Consider the following 17235-nt stretch of genomic DNA (forward strand, 5'->3'; position numbering starts at 1 on the left):
CTGCATTCCTTAGTTTTACATATGACTAAACACACCTTCTACAAATGACTGTAGAACAGCAAATGCTCAGGACCGACATACAAAAAAAGAGACTTCTCTCAGTATGGGAAGGCTTTCTGCTGTCTTCTTTGGCGAATTCTGGCATTGTGTAGTCACTGTGAGCCCATTTGCATGGGATTTGCATGCAGCGCATACTGATGAGGTTTAAGAGGCTCATGATTGGCTCATAGACCCCATGGCGGGAGTTAAACACTGAGGTCAAAGCTATTTCATAACTAATCTTATCAATCTGTTCTCATTACCACGTAAATGTGCTGTATGTGCATACATAAACACATTCAGACTCACTGAGTTTCTTTCTTTCACTGTTGTACCGCCATTTAAACAGCACTCAGACAGGGAGTGATGCTGATGTAAGGTGTTAAAGAAAGACTCACCTGACACAGAAGTAGAGGACAATGGGACCAGACTTCTTGGGGAATTCATGCTCTAAAACCCTGCGGTCCAGCTGCAGCCAACTAAAGTGGCTCCTGATGAAGCAAAAAAAAAAAAAAGATTCTTCATTGTATGGAACTCCAAATTTCATTCTTGAGCATCCTTATTTTAATTTAGTCATAATGCCTTCCTATCTGCTTCCTCCCAGCATTCCTCTTTATTTTTTTTGCCTCTCTGATTCCAACTGAGAGAAAAACTGCGGAGGCAGCTTGTCACCCTGGTAACCCTGCACGGCCCTCTGAGCAACATCTCTCTCAAACTGTCCACCCTCTTTGTCTTTCTCCCCAGTACCCCTGACACAGCCTCTTTGACCACTGAACGGTCAGAGTTGAGACGCCTGCTTTCGAGGCACATGAGACAAATCTGCACATCATAGAACTCTTCCAGGGGGAATTAAGGCTCAAAATCAGACTCTGCTTTGCTGGGTTGACAGTAGTAACAGTATGTGTCACAGCTGTGGAAATGCCAGAGAGCAGAGGCCAGAACCGCTTGATATATGAGGGTGCATTTGATGAATAAATTAATAAACAGAGAGGCACAGAGGTCATAGCAATGTTTGCCTGTATGTAAATCACTGGCATGTTTGCATGACTATCATGCCAGTGTGCTTTTTTCTTTCTAGGTAAGGAAACACAATACGAGTAATTTGAATGTCACTTTTGCATTTCAAGCACAGCTCTTGTAACAAGGCTTCTAGCAGACACAGACTCACGATCTTTGCTATGCCAGGTCAAAGCAATGATGCTTTATCATAACATCAAAATGACTTTGTCAATAGGGAACATACCTACATCAAATAAGTAATTCTGTTTGCATGTGGAATACAAAAGACACTGCAGATTAGATTTGTAGACTTTCCTCGAAAGAAAAACCAGCAGGCCTTTTTTTACTAATGCTTTTGTTCTGCAGCACCTCAAGTTGACTCATTCTGTGGTTCTTGCCTTTTTAACAGTTTTCAAGTTTTTCATGGATGAAGCAAAGTTAAATTAGTGGGTACACGAGTAAGATCAAAGCTGTTTTGGCTAAACAGCTGTCTTTAGACACGATGGCAACAAAAACACTGAACGCTATAAACTCTAAAATAATGCAGTTAATTTCGGTTGGGCTTTTTCTGTGTTCTTCTTACACTGGCCACGGCGTTGGTGTCTCTGATTTCAAATAGCCAAGAAGCATGACCATGATCACGCGCCCTAAATTCTTCTGTCCTTATTTTTCTGTTTACCAGCAAAAACAAGGCTGGGTCTGAGCCTTGATTCTTACTTTTCCTGTCATCCTCTTCTAGTATTTATGATTTGCATATCAATTAGACAGTTCCACTGCAAGCAACTTAGTCTAGATGTAGTTACAATGTAATAGGTCTGCGATGACAAACTTAAATCAACATCATGAACCTGGGGTACTGGTGCACCATATGAATTGTGTTTTTTAGTGAGATTACTTTGTGAAATTGAACTTACGTTTCGTCTGTGTATGCAATTCCAAAGTACTCCTTCTCCTTGAGGTTGAAGTGAGAAGCCACAAGGTCCAGCAAGTCCTTAGCCATCAGTTTGGGCTGCAGAGAGGTAAATATATTATGTTGGTTTAGGTTATGCTTGTATTTACCTGTTATAACTGGCCTTGTATGAGTGCAGGTATTTATAACTTAAGAGATTAATTGGAGCGAGCACATGTGGTAAAGCTTCACGCAAATATACTATATCAGATATTGATTTACTGCAATGACTAAGCATTTCTAAAAACACCAGGCAACAGAGCTGAAGAGCAAGAGAGGGGAGATAAGTGAGAGAAAGAGCAAGCACAAGAAAGATGGATGGAGTTTGTGGATGTTGCTGACAGTGCAGGTACCAAGCCCTTCCTTTTTCCTCCCTCCAGTCTCCTTTCTGACCCACACCTCCACTGCAGAGTCATGGCTCTGGGTTGAATCACTGTACTGCAGACAGGGCTGCAGCTAGCACAACAGCTTTCAAGCTAACAAATACACATTTTGCTCAGGCAATATCATTAATCACAACATCCAGAGCAGACAGATCATCTCAAACCCAAGTAAAGACCAGGGACTGCTGCCATATGCTGCTGGTGTGTCACATCCTGAGTAACAGTACGCCTTACTGTGAGGTTAACCATGGGTGTGCCTCGCTGCCTGCATTTACACAAACATGCACATATCAGCAATCACAAATGTGCACTCCAGTCCACTAACAACATGCACCCCAATCCCTGCATACAGAAAAAAACACATGTATTTTGCTATATGGCATAAGACAGGACAGGAAGAATAAAAGTTGTGTGAAAGCAAATGCAAACACACACAACACAGACACAATGCTAAAGCATGAACATGCATAAAAATATTGTCCTGCTGTCTGGTATTATCTACTCACTGCACAGCTAAGTTCAGTGTCAGAAGCTACTGAGAGCTATTTAAAGAGAAGGAGGTGATGTCATACAGACCAAGCACGCGCACATACACACTCATACATCCTTACTGACCTAGATCCAATAAGCATGATGCCAACAGTAATCATGGTACACATAGTGGCTCTTAAGAGATGAGAAGTGAAAGGGAGAGCTTGAGGTGAAGCTAACATTAAGGCTGCTTGTGCCTTACACTTGTTTGGAAACTGACAACGATAGGGAGACTAAACTAAATTAAAACATTCTCTATCCCTTTGATGTATACCTAGAATAGAATAACTAATCTGTACTTAGTGTATTCTATGACAACATAATGGTGATAATAACTGCTGACTGCAGTGTTTAAGTCCTGATCTGTGTGACTCAGCAGAAATTGTTACTCCTGTCCACAGCATGAGTGGCACTGTTATTTCTCCAAATGGGAGAGCGTGAACTCACAAAATCAACAGTAGTCTCTTTGAAGTGCTCAGCTCATTTCAGATGTGGAAATTTTAGGTTTGAAAGGAGACTAGCTTCACAGTATTAGCAGTAATACATGTTTTGGTTCAGTCTGAGAAAAAACACAATAGTGGTCTTTCATTACTACCCAACAGCCAACTACCATGGCAACAATACCAATTAAAGAAGATCAATGTCACCACAAGGTAGCAACCAACAAGCAGGAGGGCAGAGCCACATGGTCACACAGTGTAAACAGTTAGAAAGATGATATGGAGCTGACATAAACCCCAGCTACACTGTTGAACATCAGGAGTGCATGATTGAAGATGAATAGCAGTACAGAAAGAGTAAGGTTCTGTAAGGTTTAAGGTTTCACTGAGCGTCTTGCCTCAACATTGTTGTGAATAACAGGCAGAATTAGAACTGAAGAACACTGAAGCCTATTTGTGAACTGCGTATACCAGATGTGCAATAATGTTGTAAATGATGCAAACAGTGACACAGACAGTGAATGACAGGCAATAAAACATGTGATAAGACACACAATAATGGAGGTACACACAAATACATACAGACAGCAAGCAAACACATTACACACACGCACACACACGAGTGCACACACACACACTTAGCAACCATCTATCAGACAGAACAGCTCTCTGCTAGCTTAGACAGCATTACTCCTAATAGACATTTAGCCTGTGCCTCCTCAGCAGCACAGGTAATTAACAGTTTAAGAATTACAGGGGAGAGCATGTGAGAAGGAGACACTGTAAAGCTTACCTACAGACAAATGACAAACACACAACAGTAGTTTACTTGGTCTGGTATGTGCAAACACCAAGACTGGCCCCTGGAGTCTTCAATTAATGAAAGGCTAACTGGTTTATCAGTGGCAGCCGACAGAGACCAAGGCTATGTAAGGATGGGGATTTCAGCTACATATCCTGTAACGGTTCGTTTCTCTTTAAACTTAAAGTTTGTTTCCTTACGACACGGTCATTTTGAGAACTGTCCCCCGGGTGCATACTTCTTTGCCAATGGTGCATTGCTCCAAAAACAAACCATGGAGGATGGATGTGCTATAAAAGGAATAAGGTAGAGCAGTGAAGTGAATGACACCTCTGAGACTCAGCAATCAGTAAGAAACGTGTGATGCCAAGCTGGCTGCTGTGCTCGGCATGGTTACAACAGCAGGACAGATCTGACCGTGGAGCTGCTACGTGATCAGTGAGGAATTAACTGTATTTAAACATTTCAAATACACAACTGTTTGCACTGCCTGTGAGTTATTGGATGAACCTGTGAAGAAATCCCTTATTTGCAGTAGGACTTCACTACTTCTTCATCCAGTGGTAAACTTAGAATAACATGGTAATTCTCTATGGTCCTACTAACAGCTCAAAGACCTACAGAACATCCGCCCAAAAGGGTGTAAGGACAAAGACAAAGAGGCAGTGGTATCCTGATTAATGTGACAGCTGCTAAATAACATCCACATTTCTGGCCCTTTTTTCATTCCTCCTCTTTTGCTGATGCTACTGCTACAGTAAAAATTAAACTGTATATTATGAAGTAAAAATATGTCTTTAATCATTCACAACTCTGTGTTGTACTTGCACAAAAGTTACACAAGCCATATTATGTATTTGGGTATTAACTATCACTTCATTCATTTTCTAGTTATCTACTCTTAATTGCTAAGAGAATAAAGAATGAGAAGAGGACAAAATTGATGGATACTGTAATTCCAATAATAAAAAATAGGATGTTAAAAGTTGAGTCTTTTTTCAATAGAAGGTAGCCCCCAATACAGGAAGGGAATAAAAACAAAAAAAGCTCACCTCTCATTACAATTTACATACCAAATATGAAAAAAAAAATCAGTTAATAGCACTTTTATCTGATCAAATAAATGGAATAACCATGCTAAACATTTTGATTTACTGCACATCTTTACAATAAATATTCTGGTGAGAATAGGAGGATTTTTATCCAATTAAATCCCATATGAATTCAGTGTTAAATGCAGAGTCACAGATTGTTAAGCTAACATTTTGTTAGCCAGGTCGCTACTTTGTTTGTCCAACTTGCTGGCACTCTTTCTCTCTCCGCAATCCATTGCAAAATATAAAACATCTTCGGTGTACTCAAGGCAAATTCTGGAGGAGAAAAGAACCAACACTAAAGTTTTGCACACAGCCTTACGATTACAAGCTCCCATGGGAATAAACTGACTTACGGTTCAATTGCAATTAAATACAAAAGTATGTGGAAATACGGTGCAAGTGTTCAAGGGCACTGTCTTAGGTTTTATTTTGAGGCACCGAAATAAGATAAAACATGGCAATTCATACTAATAACAATGAGAGTTTCAACACAGGCCTTAATCAGATCTTTAGCTATCAGGCCTTCAGGTATCAGGCCTCCTTAATTGAGGCCTGATACCTTAAGCTGTTGAAGTAAAATAGTGTATGGTAAGATAAAAAAGAAGCCACAGCTGTATTTAAAGAAAGACAGAGACAGAGTCGGGGGGAGAGCAGGTAAAAGCAAGCCAGCGGGTGAATGAGAAAAGATGATACGGAGAGTGACGAGTGGAAAGTCAGAGAGATAGAGAGACAGTAAGTGGGAGAAGAGCAGAAACAAGTACCAATGTGAAAGAGAGGATCAGTTCTGGCAGACTAATCAAATCAGAAAGTCAGCAGACCTATCCTTGGCTTTCCCCTCCATTTTATCTTCTCTATTCCCTTTCCTTTAGTGTCATCTCCTGTCTCTCCATTCCTGAGCGCTCATCTCACCTCTCTCTTCCCCTCAACCTCTTGAGTTTCTGCATCAGTCGTTCAATTCTATGCTCGCTTGTCTTCTTCTGTTCTCAGGCAATTACTTTCTTTCATCTTTCTATCATTCCAAAGGAATCAGGTAATGGTCAGACCACAGGGAGCTAGAGGAGGTTAGGAGGAGTGGAAAGAGGATAAGAATTCTAATGAATTAAGGTTAAAACGTCCAATGCAAACCATAAGAGAGTTAAAGGGATACCATGAACAGTCGGTAAAAAAAATACATATAACCAGATAAACCTGGCTATAGAGCCAGAGCAGTAAAAGACTGCATGTTGAGAAGATTAAGAGGGTCAAATAGCAAATAAAAAGGTCACCCTTATAGCTGAACTCTACATCAGGACGCATAGCTGCGACAGAACATCAATTCAGTGTTGCAAGCACGCCTGTGTGTATTCTTAAGTGTGTGTGGAAAGATCAGGTGAGCATCAAGAAAGTGCAGTGTCACCTACTCCTGACCAAATTTCCCCTTTGTCAGCAATAATCTAAGTCCCCTAAGACAGCAGACATTGCTTCCCTCTTGCGTCAAGGAAATGAGAATCTGTGAAGTGAGACAGCAGAAAGGGAAGAAAGAGCAAAAGGACAGCAAGAGGAGAAGCTCACCTGTACAAGAAGCTCCAGCTTCCTGTCGTCCAGGAGATGGACCTGACATCGCCTCCCCTCTGTCATCTGAGAAATGGAGAAAAGAAAATGCAAAAGGTTCTCTTAATATTTGAAAGAATTCACCACTGGTATTACTTTTTATAAAAAATAAAAAAAAAACATTACAAAAACAGGAAAAATTACAACTTTGCTCGCTTAGTTTTAAAACGAAGATGACACAAATCTCCATGATAAACGTGAACCATCCCTACATCAACTTGGACAGCAGGCTGTGCCATGTGTTGTGCACCAAGTTTGATGTTTTCCAGTCTGTGTAGTATTTTAGTGAAGTCTTAACAAGGTTAGCTGGAGCGAGACACAATGGACCAACAGAGACAAAGTCCTGCTCTCTGTCCCTCTCGGACATTTCTGACATTCCTCCTTGAGCAGGAAACGCATTATCCATCAGCGCACTCGTAACCACACTGAGTGAAACTGCTTGCTGACAGTGTTCACTGAAGGGTTTGTGTTGCTGACACAAGGTTTGCCGAACAGAGCAACAAAAACAAAGGTGCAAAAAAAAGTCAGCGTGCCAAGTTCAGGCGTAAGTAGCGAAAGCAGATGAAATTCTGAAATGGTCAACAAGTGATAAGAATATTTCATGTGTCAGACAAATATATCTTTACAAATTTGCCAGGAAATTGGCTGCTGCATCGTGAAAACAAATCCCAGACTAAAATAAAACCGCTGTCGACATGAAGTCAGTCGTCCTCAAAGGACATGAACAAAGTGTGCTAGTTTTGAACATGTGAGAGTGTGTCTGTATGTATCTGTATCCTGCTGTTTTTCAGCACATGTGGAGTTTCTCTCCAATTTAACAGGAAGCGGGGACCCTGAGGAGCGCAAACACCCTCCAGCTCCTCCCACACTTCCCCCACATCTGGGAGATGGGGAGTCAGGGGGTGGAGGATAGTGCATGGTTTAGGAGATGTTGGAGAAGAGTAAGAAGGAGAAGAAGAGAGATCATCATAGTCAAATAGCTGATAATAACTCCCTTCAAAACATACCTTTCATAAACATGAACACAGGCATAACCGGTTTGAAACTCTTCACCACAAAGCCTCCTGAGGCTGTTGCAATTTATTAAGAGTGTCACAGTTGATAGTACACCTATTTTCTCCTCTCTCTCCCTCTTTTTTTTTATCATTTATGCCTCCTTACATAAGGGTGACAGGCTGAAAGTGAGATGTTGCACACAGATGAAGATACCAGAAAAAGAAGAGGGGGAAAAGTGACAGAGGTATGCCTGAACAGTCATCCCAGTGCTAACTCTCCTGGATGGCTATTGGTGTTTGTGCATGTGAGAGGCTTCAGTTTACTCTCCCACTGACCAGCGATCTCCTGTGGTTTCAGTGTTTAGATTGAGTGCACCTGTGCACACAGTCAGTGGCATGTACACCCTTACGTTTTTTTAATTTTCCAACGTTGACTTTTGTTCTGGTCTCCTACCCCTGTCTTACCTTTCCAAATCATTCCGTGTTTACACAGTATACAGTACTGACTAACTTTACTAAATAGTAGTTTAATGGCGCAGACACAGTTTGTTAGAGCCACTTTTTGGAGAATACAAATATAACTTTAGAAGCCGCTAATGTATGAGTCTGAATAGAAATAGTTACTTCTATAAAAAGATGACAAAACCTGGTGTACTACCGACAGAACAGCTTGTCCATTGAGCACTCTCAGTGGCAATCAGTTTCAAGCACCTGGGAATACAGCAAACCTTGATGTCAGGTAACAAATCACTGCCCTGAGGGTTAAAGCGAGGAGTGCAATCTGCCAGAAACACAATACCACAAAGTGAATTTCATTTTCGGGTTTGGGGACATTCTGCTGAGTTTCTATGCATCATGAAATCAAATGTACTAAAGTCTCTATGGCGTATCATCATTAAACTGATCACAATCATAAACAGTTTGACTTGGTGTAATGTTTTTACACAGTGAAACTAATATTAGTCTGATAGTTCACACGGGAGGTCTTTTTAACATGACAAAAGATCACTGAATAGATGCAGCAACTTGGCACTGTTCACATTATAATATGTATTACATATTTGCTACATTACCCTGCAGAGAAAAGCATGTCATATTCAAGCTCCATCACCTTATCCTCGTCTGTGATTCATTTCTGTATGTAACCCATCAACATTTCTGATCCATTACTTGTCAGGTTTGAATTGGCTGTCATACACCCTCAGGTCTGACTCACTGACAACAAACGCTGCGATTAAACGACGAAAACATAAAGCAGCATATACCCCTGCATTAAACAGCCATGTTCGAAGTGTTTCATTATTTTCCTGGTGCACACACCAAAATTACAGGCACACACAGACTGTTGCCCCTGCTGCTTGGTCAGTATCTACGGCAGCAGGGACATTATCAGTAAAGGGTACCTTGCAAACAAACGCTCCCTGCAGGGCTCACACAGAGAAACTGGCACCAAAAGGCAGAGGAAGCAAAAAAAAAGGAAAAATAAGAGTATTAATCCCAGAAAGAGACGAGTCGTGTTCCTGCCACAAAATCGTCAAAAAACACCCGTTTTCCTGGCCGGCCTAAAGGAGCGGGCACGTCAGCATCCATGTTTGTGACCATTAGTTAACGTTAGTTACAAGCGTCGCAGCTGACTGGATGTCCGCTGAGTCCTGTTAACGCCGCACCACCGTTGTTGTGAATGTCTTCGTCATTCCAGCCAAAAATAACTAGGCGCCAATTAACGGCGACCATGGAGCGTCTTCCGAGGCTGGCTCCTCGCTCTCATCCCTCCTTCGGAAATGAGAGAGCCTCACGCTGCAAGTCCCGGTCGACCTGCCCTCCCTATTCGCTACCGGCACCGTGCACGAACGGTGAGTGAACTGATAGCACGAGACCGCACCACCGGTCAACAAGCGATGGGGACGACCGGAAGATGTACGTTTAAAGATACCGCTTATTCCGGTCACTTGCCAGATATCTGATTCTCGTTGTCACCGGAGTTGCTTCGAAAACACGGGAATAATGGAGGCAAGATGTGGGGGCGGGGAGAGGAGGAGAGGAGGGGGAATTCTCTGCAGCTCACAGCCATGAGAAACTGCAGACCTCTCTCCGTGCGTGCGTGCGTGTGCGTGCTTCCACCCAAACAGACATGTGAGTGTGCAGAGCACATAGTCTGCCGTTAAAGCAAGTGATAGTGAGCAGTGATCTCGGTCTGCCTCCTTCATGAAATACCGTCCGTGAGGGATAATAATTGTTTTTCTTCTAACCTCATATGACTGCACACTTAATATAACGTGTATTTGACAGATTACCATACCAATGAGTTATTTCCAGTGCACAGCTTTAATGTTTCAGTGGACATCCTTGTTCGTGTCTCCCCGTCAGCCTGTTGCCTCCTGTTCACACATAAACACATATCTTGCTCTCAGGTTTGGCTTGCTTGAATGAATGTTGACTCTCAGTCCTCAGCAGCCGTTGGACCAACTGATTTTTCTTTTCCTTTTTTCCTATGATCAAAATTGGGCACTTGTGTTCACCTTACACAGCTGGAACAGCAGCCGTTGAAACCACAAACTGTTATCATAACAGAACCAATCCAGCTTACCATTACATAAATAGATACTAATGTGTAAGGCATAGATATGCCTGAGCCTATAGGCTTCCAACCATCAGTGAAGTGTCTGTATGACTCAGCTAGTCTTTGCCATGTTAAGTTCCTGCATTGTGAAAACAGTGTCAGGGCACATGTAAAGCAGCATCAGGGGTATTTGCTTATTTGTTTGACTTTTCAAACAACAGTTTGTTTGAGCCAGATGCAGTTGCACCATATCTAAAATATGGACTTAATCTCCATCATATTAAGCAATATCATGCTGTTCAATTGAATGTTTTTGGTTTAAACAGCTTTGTTGCTATCATAGAATATGCTGCAACCCCCTCAAATAGAAAAAAAATCAGCTTAGTTTGCTAAATGTAGAAGGTCACATGAGAAATGAAGAGGTGTATCCTTTCCTTTCCTGCTGGATTTTTCTGTTTCTGGATATTTTTGGCCTGCTCCAGACACCGGAAACTTGCCTGTCCAACTTAAACATCTCCAGATGACTTTCTTTGGCTTTAATATACACACCAGTCCCTCGTTTTCATTCTCTGGTCAAATACATATCTCCCTTTATTGGTAGCTTCCTCATTTTGCTATGACAAGGACTCCGTTGTTAGAAAGCAGGAGAGGAAGAAAGACGGGACCAGAGCAGGCAGCGGGGAAATGGGGTAAGGCTGGCCATGACAGAAGAAAAAAAAAAAGAAAAAAATTGCAAGAGCAAGATCCTGAAACATCTAAACTGCACAAGTTTATGGATTCTTCTTTCTGTTTGAAATGGATGCAAGTGAGGAGGCTGAGGGAGAGGAGGCAGATTCATCAACTTAGACAGAGAGGGAAAGGAAGGAAGGAAAGAAGCAAGGCTGGAAGGAACAATGAAACATGTCTTTGATTTAATGAACCACTCTGTTCAACATCCATGCCCCTTATCTTTCCCATATAGGCACACCTTTCCATGACCTACACAGAATATTGCCAAGAAGTGCAAAGAGAGAATCACTTATTGGTGTAAGTTATATGGGCTCTGACTGAGCTTTGTTACAGAGCCTGTGGGCTTCTATTCTAGGCTGCAATGAGGTGTTGATCTTGTGCATTTCTATGGATTATGGGGTCCAAAATGGAAAGATCTGAATGGGTGAGGTGGGATTAACAAACTATGGACATTACAGTCAGGATTGAGGGACAAGCAGAAGGAACAGGGTTGATGGTCTGCGTTGGAAAAGGTTACCAGTATTGGTAGAGCATGATGTAAACACAGCTGAACGGTTAATTGAAACAACATGGAGAATCCCTTTAACCCTGACTGTGGGACGCTGCGGTAGGCAGTTAAGACGCACATGCTGTCGTTCTCTGCATTGCTCTGTCTGCCATTGTCTGCATCTCCCCCCGTATTTCTGGAGACAAAATAAACACGCGCTTTTAAACATGTCACACTCAAAGCAAGCATCAACTGAAACTTGGAGCCCCATGATGATTTATGATGTTGAGATCATTATATCTTAACGGCCCTTATGACGCTCCTGCTGTTTTAATGTTACAGCACTTACATATGGAGCAGATTAGATTACAACACAAGATTCATAAAAACAGTAAAGAGTTTCAGTCCACTTCAGTATTGAAAACCTGATGCAAAAATAATAGCAGGGCCAAATCCTGTCTTCTTATACTTCTAGTAGTGGCAGTGTGAGATGGAGCAGGGAGGGTCAGGGAAAAGCAGCCAGGAATGTCTAGAGAAACGACTGACCGGGAAAGATCTGTTTTGTTTTTTCAAGTGCGTTTGTGTGCGTATGTGTACGTGTGTGCATGTCTGTTTTTGTGTGTGAGTGTGAGCTCCACCCTCCCTGCCTGTGAGTGACTTTGGGACTGAAATGTGGTTCCAGTTAGGCCTTTTTTAAAATCAGAAACATACTGGCACTTCAAACAAACTAGAGATATTTCTGTAGCCAGCTCTGCTTTGTTCTCAATTTACTACAAAGCTCCATTCCCAGACTTTCACTCCACCCCCCAAAAAACAACAAAAAACTATCACTTCCCTTCATTTAAAGACATAAAAAAATAAAAATAAAATCTTGACTTTGACTGAAGCTGACAGATGGAGACGTTTCTGAATTTTAAATTCTACATTGATGCTTTTACTGGGAACACTGCTGCAAGGTGTTTTCAGTTGGCACTGTCAAGACATCAGGAATTGTGCCTACTGGTTGATTTGTGTGATCTAAACTGTGTTTTTCTGAATCAACACAGATCCGTCTCTGCCTTCACATTTCAGGTTCAACTTTGCTGCTATGTGCATCCAGAGGGGCCTCGGTTTCCAATAAACTGGAAAGATACAGGTACAAACTCAGTATTCAACTAATATTCAAGTTGCTGAATTCCTAATGATTTGTAATTCCTTACTTCATTCTTTGAACATTCTAAAGTGAATGTTTACATTGCCTAAACCTAAAATGACCTAATGATAATGCTGTTTTGAATGTGATGCATTATTATATATATGTATTGTTCCCTTAACAGTGGGATTAGGGATTCTATCTTTTGCCATAAACTGAATATCTTACTTATCTGACCATTGGTACCATGCATGAAAACGTCTGCAAATGAATACTCTTGTACAGCCACTCCTCTTATATCTGCATCATCCTTCTGCTTGCAGCTATTGCTTTTTTGCTTTTTTTTTGCTTTCTTCATCCATTACATGTCCTTATTTTAACTGTACTTTTCATTGCGTTCACTGATGTAAAAACGATGTGGCTGCAAAAACTGGGTCATACAGATGCACACGTGTGCACGGACACTTATAGAGAGCCTGGAGTTATTTTTAGAAAAGAACATTTTCAAACAAGACCACAGCAAATGTCTCCAGAAATGACATTCAAGCCAGTAAAAGCCTTTCGTCAGCCCAGTGCAATGATGCAGCGCCACAGTGTGTTCGTTTGAGCGCAAATCTCATTTTTGGTCACTGTGCACACGGAACACGACTAGCACGTTGTGACAGTTTGTATGTCTTTGCACATGATGGACACCCATCTCTTTCACTGCTATGCTTTGTTATGAGGATGAGCTGTACTGAAAATAGTCAAACGGGATTATCCTACTTTGCCACTTCTCTTCCGTGATAATCTGTCTTTGCCTGCTCTACTTCTCAGATTAATAATTCTGGTCATCTTTGCCCTTCACAGACACTCACTGGGCATTCTTTAAATTCCAGTGCAAAAAGCCAAGTACTCTTGGTTTAAAAAGCTGTTCTGTGAGTGTGTCTTGGTGTATGAGCCTAACCCTGTGTTTTTGATTAAATTGATCAGAGCTGATTCAGTAACTAATCAGTTTACGAGGAAGGGCAGAGAAGAGAGGGGTAGCCAGAGTGCCGAGAAACTAACAAGAGGAGCAGGGTGTTTCAGGACAGAAAGCTACGAGTGATGTAATGTCTTCAGGACTTTTATCTCAATGAAACATATCCTTTGTGATAATAGGGGATGATCTGCCAGGATGTGGACTGGCAGTGTGAGTCATTCACAGGGGATGGATCTTTTACCCCTTACACCTCCTCTCTTCATCTATAATTCACACAATGAGAAATCACTGTAGACCCAAGTGACCCTGTGTTCACTGATACCGCTGGCGATGCATGCAGACGGTGCGACGTAGAGCGAGGTGTTTGGTTCGGCACTGCTAACAACAGCCTAAACAAAAATGTGTACAGTGTGTGTATCTGCTAGGCTGTAAAAACACTGAGCATTGTTGATTGATGTTCTTCCTCCTTGACTTCTCCTTCTTCCTCACCTTTTCAGTCTTTTATTTGCTATCTCATGCACAAATAGACAACATACTTGCACACATGCACACACTCACGCTGGGGCACGCAGCTTGTGGCCGAAACTCAAGGGCACAGTGTGCTGCAGAGAGGTTGAACTCCATTGGCCCCTATCCTGTGACTGGATAGAATACCAAACACTCTAATCATTTAGCTTGCAGAATATTAAACAGTGCTGTCTCCTATGTGAGTGTGTGTGTGTGTGTGTGTCACAGTTTTAATATATTCTGTTAGCCCATTAGACATGTACCCTGAGACCAGAACAGCAGGGGAGAGGAGGTGAAAAACATCCTAATCCTCTCTTTTCTTTACTGAATTTGCCATTGTGTGGATTTCAGTGAGCGTGTGAATGTGTGTGGGTCCCCCAGGTTAATTAGGGAGACAGTCAAAGACCAACATCACTCAAAGCACTGGTTTTACAGGACCTCAGCGAGCGTCTATCCACATAATAACTTGTAGGTTTTCAACCACTTCTTTAGACGAGTGACATGGAAATGTCCTGCACTGTCAAGTCCACACACACCTACACTCATCAGCACATGCGCATAAATGTCTGACCAGCCTCACAGCCTTGCAATTGCCCCTCTAAGATGCAAACAAAAGTTGCCATGACAACTTTCCAGGAGATTTAGCCATCTCCTCTATACACACTGTGCCAGAAATGCAGGGCATCTAGAGGAAGAGACACAGTCACCGAATTCTAAGAAAATGTAAGAGACAAATGTACGACTCAGGGGTGGGAACTTGAGGGAAACAGACTTGCAGTGTAGGCTTTCCTTGCAAAGTTATCCAGTTCAGCTTATGACAGTATAACAATAGCAAAACAAGAGATTTGTTTGCACTACAAAATCAACATTCACTCAACTTCACCCCCATCTCCCCTTCGGACTTTACTGGTTCAGCTGACGTAAGTGCTTTCTGTGCCTGATCAGTATAGTTACATGTATTCAGATGGGGAAGCACAAGCACATGCTTCAGCAGTGAAGAGAGGTGAGGAAATCAAAGGGGGGGCGTCTAAACAGGATAAAGAAGACACACAAGACAAAAAGAAGAAACAAACTGGAGATGAAGCAGACAAATAGAGGCAAATAGTCATAAATATTGATTAAAAAAAACAGTAGCATTTGAGAGATATGAGGTGAAGAGGTGAAGACAGAGCTTTCTGTGACCTTTCCTCATCTTCCTCCAGGATCTAGTTTGAGGTAATGACAAACAGTGGAATAAAAAAGAGCTATTTGCCCCTTCACAGGCTCTGTCCTGCAGCCTGTCTAGTCTGCATCTATGGTGCTTTGCAGTCAGGATTTAGCAATCTATAGCTTTGGTTCATTGTGACTGTGCTCCATTGCTACATACTTGATTCTTCTGAGCCAGGGTAATGAAAAACGACCCGACTCATCTGCAGGGAGAGCCCTTTGGCAGCGTTGTGTGCTCTCCGTGTGAGTGTGGGCGCTATTCCTCTTGTCCAAAGGGAATCCCGTCATAGTAAAGGTATTGAATGTCTTCCATTAGGCCATTTGGCCTCACGGAGAGCCAGAATGTGAAGGTAGGTGGTGGAAAACTTTCGCTCAGTAAATAAAAACATATGAACAATCAAACAGTTGGAAGTTCATTTTTTAGGGTAAGTGGGGGAGTTATTTGTCAAAAGGTTGTTTTTTTGTCTTACACCCTTAAAGACTTATATTGTACGATGTATTGGGTGACCATGGTTCTCTCCATAGGAAATCAAATAGTAAACATTCACAACTTTGTCTGAACATATGTATATAATCTTTTGTATTACCTTTCAATCCCTTTGCCTTTATTTTCTAGATAATCTGTCTTGGGTAAATTATGCAATTTCAACACTTGTTTTAGAACGTTAAATCACATATAAAACGTTAAACCTCTGTTCGGTAAACACATAGATTCACTGAATATCCACTCTAATAAAGGATCTGAAAGTCCCTCAGTGGGATTTCCCCAGATATTTACCAGATTCCCATAGTAATCCTCCAGGATTACCATTCTATACCGAGGCCCTAACCCCTGAACTTAAACATTATAAGCTCTTATATCCCTAACACTAATGCCACAGTTAAACTTATCACTTCACTCAGTAGAAGAGGACCACCTCCAATCAACTTTATATCATGCCCACCCTGGCTACGATTCACTCACACTTAGAGGATTTAAAGGGATACTAACCAGATTTATCAAATTGTCCACTCAATCATGGCCCAATACACACAAACTGGACATCACAAACCGTGTAAATCATATTGTTAAGATCGGGTCAGACTCCAAGATGAGAACTGACAGGTGAAAAAAACGTTTACACTGGGCAATCTTTGATTGGTAATGCTTTTATCACCCGAACACTTATAACATGATTTTTCTTTGTGTGTATGCAATATCATGTGACATGCAATAATAATATATGATTTCAGTTTGAAAAAGTATCCTGTTTTAATTTTGTGTGCCAGGGAATATGATCATGTCTTTGCAATGACTGCATAGCTTGCATGTGAGCGTGTGAGCAAGGAAACGCCTGCAATTAATCAAGCAAGTGTCCATCATATTAAGTAGGGTTACACATTATCACATTAGCAAAGAAATCATGACTTAGAAGCTTGAAGTGCACAGCCACTACGATAACATCACACATGGATGTGTATAGAAGAGGGATGTTGTGTTTTTAATATTTAATATGCAACAAGACTGCAAATCACCAGGCGATACACGAAACACAGATATCAACAAAATATGAATAACTGATTAAGTTTTGAGCATGATTTGTGATTTATCAAGTGGCAAAGAAGTTAAAACTTACACTTCAGCTGGTAATGGATCTCTACAGGAGCCTTTTTCTTACAGTAGGCTATGCTCAGACACAAACACGCTTTGCCCTAAGTTGCTTTTTTTTCTTTTACACGCTCATAATTACACTCACACACTGAGCATTTGATAAACCTGGGAATGGAGCAGTGGAAATGTTTTCCAGACGAGCTATGCAAATAAGGCCATATCCCCAGGGACACACTG

The 17235-nt window shown here is 41.6% G+C and overlaps 1 protein-coding gene across 7 annotated transcripts in view; it reads right to left on the reverse strand.

Moving 5' to 3' along the window:
- frmd4a (FERM domain containing 4A) overlaps positions 1-17235 on the reverse strand; it is a 91650-nt gene that overhangs the window by 24670 nt on the left and 49745 nt on the right. For 6 of the 7 annotated variants that reach the window (XM_072385689.1, XM_072385690.1, XM_072385688.1 and 3 more), the window contains exons 2-4: positions 6792-6857; positions 1953-2047; positions 438-530 (exon numbers count right to left, since the gene is read on the reverse strand). In XM_072385689.1, the coding sequence (XP_072241790.1) occupies positions 438-530; positions 1953-2047; positions 6792-6857 (254 nt within the window). Of the gene's footprint in view, positions 1-437; positions 531-1952; positions 2048-6791; positions 6858-9228; positions 9804-17235 lie in introns of those variants that run through there. The other variant, XM_072385691.1, reaches the window with a different exon arrangement.

Source organism: Leuresthes tenuis, unplaced genomic scaffold, assembly GCF_036924035.1.
Source record: "Leuresthes tenuis unplaced genomic scaffold, fLeuTen1.0.hap1 SCAF_5, whole genome shotgun sequence".
NCBI classification, from domain to species: domain Eukaryota; kingdom Metazoa; phylum Chordata; class Actinopteri; order Atheriniformes; family Atherinopsidae; genus Leuresthes; species Leuresthes tenuis.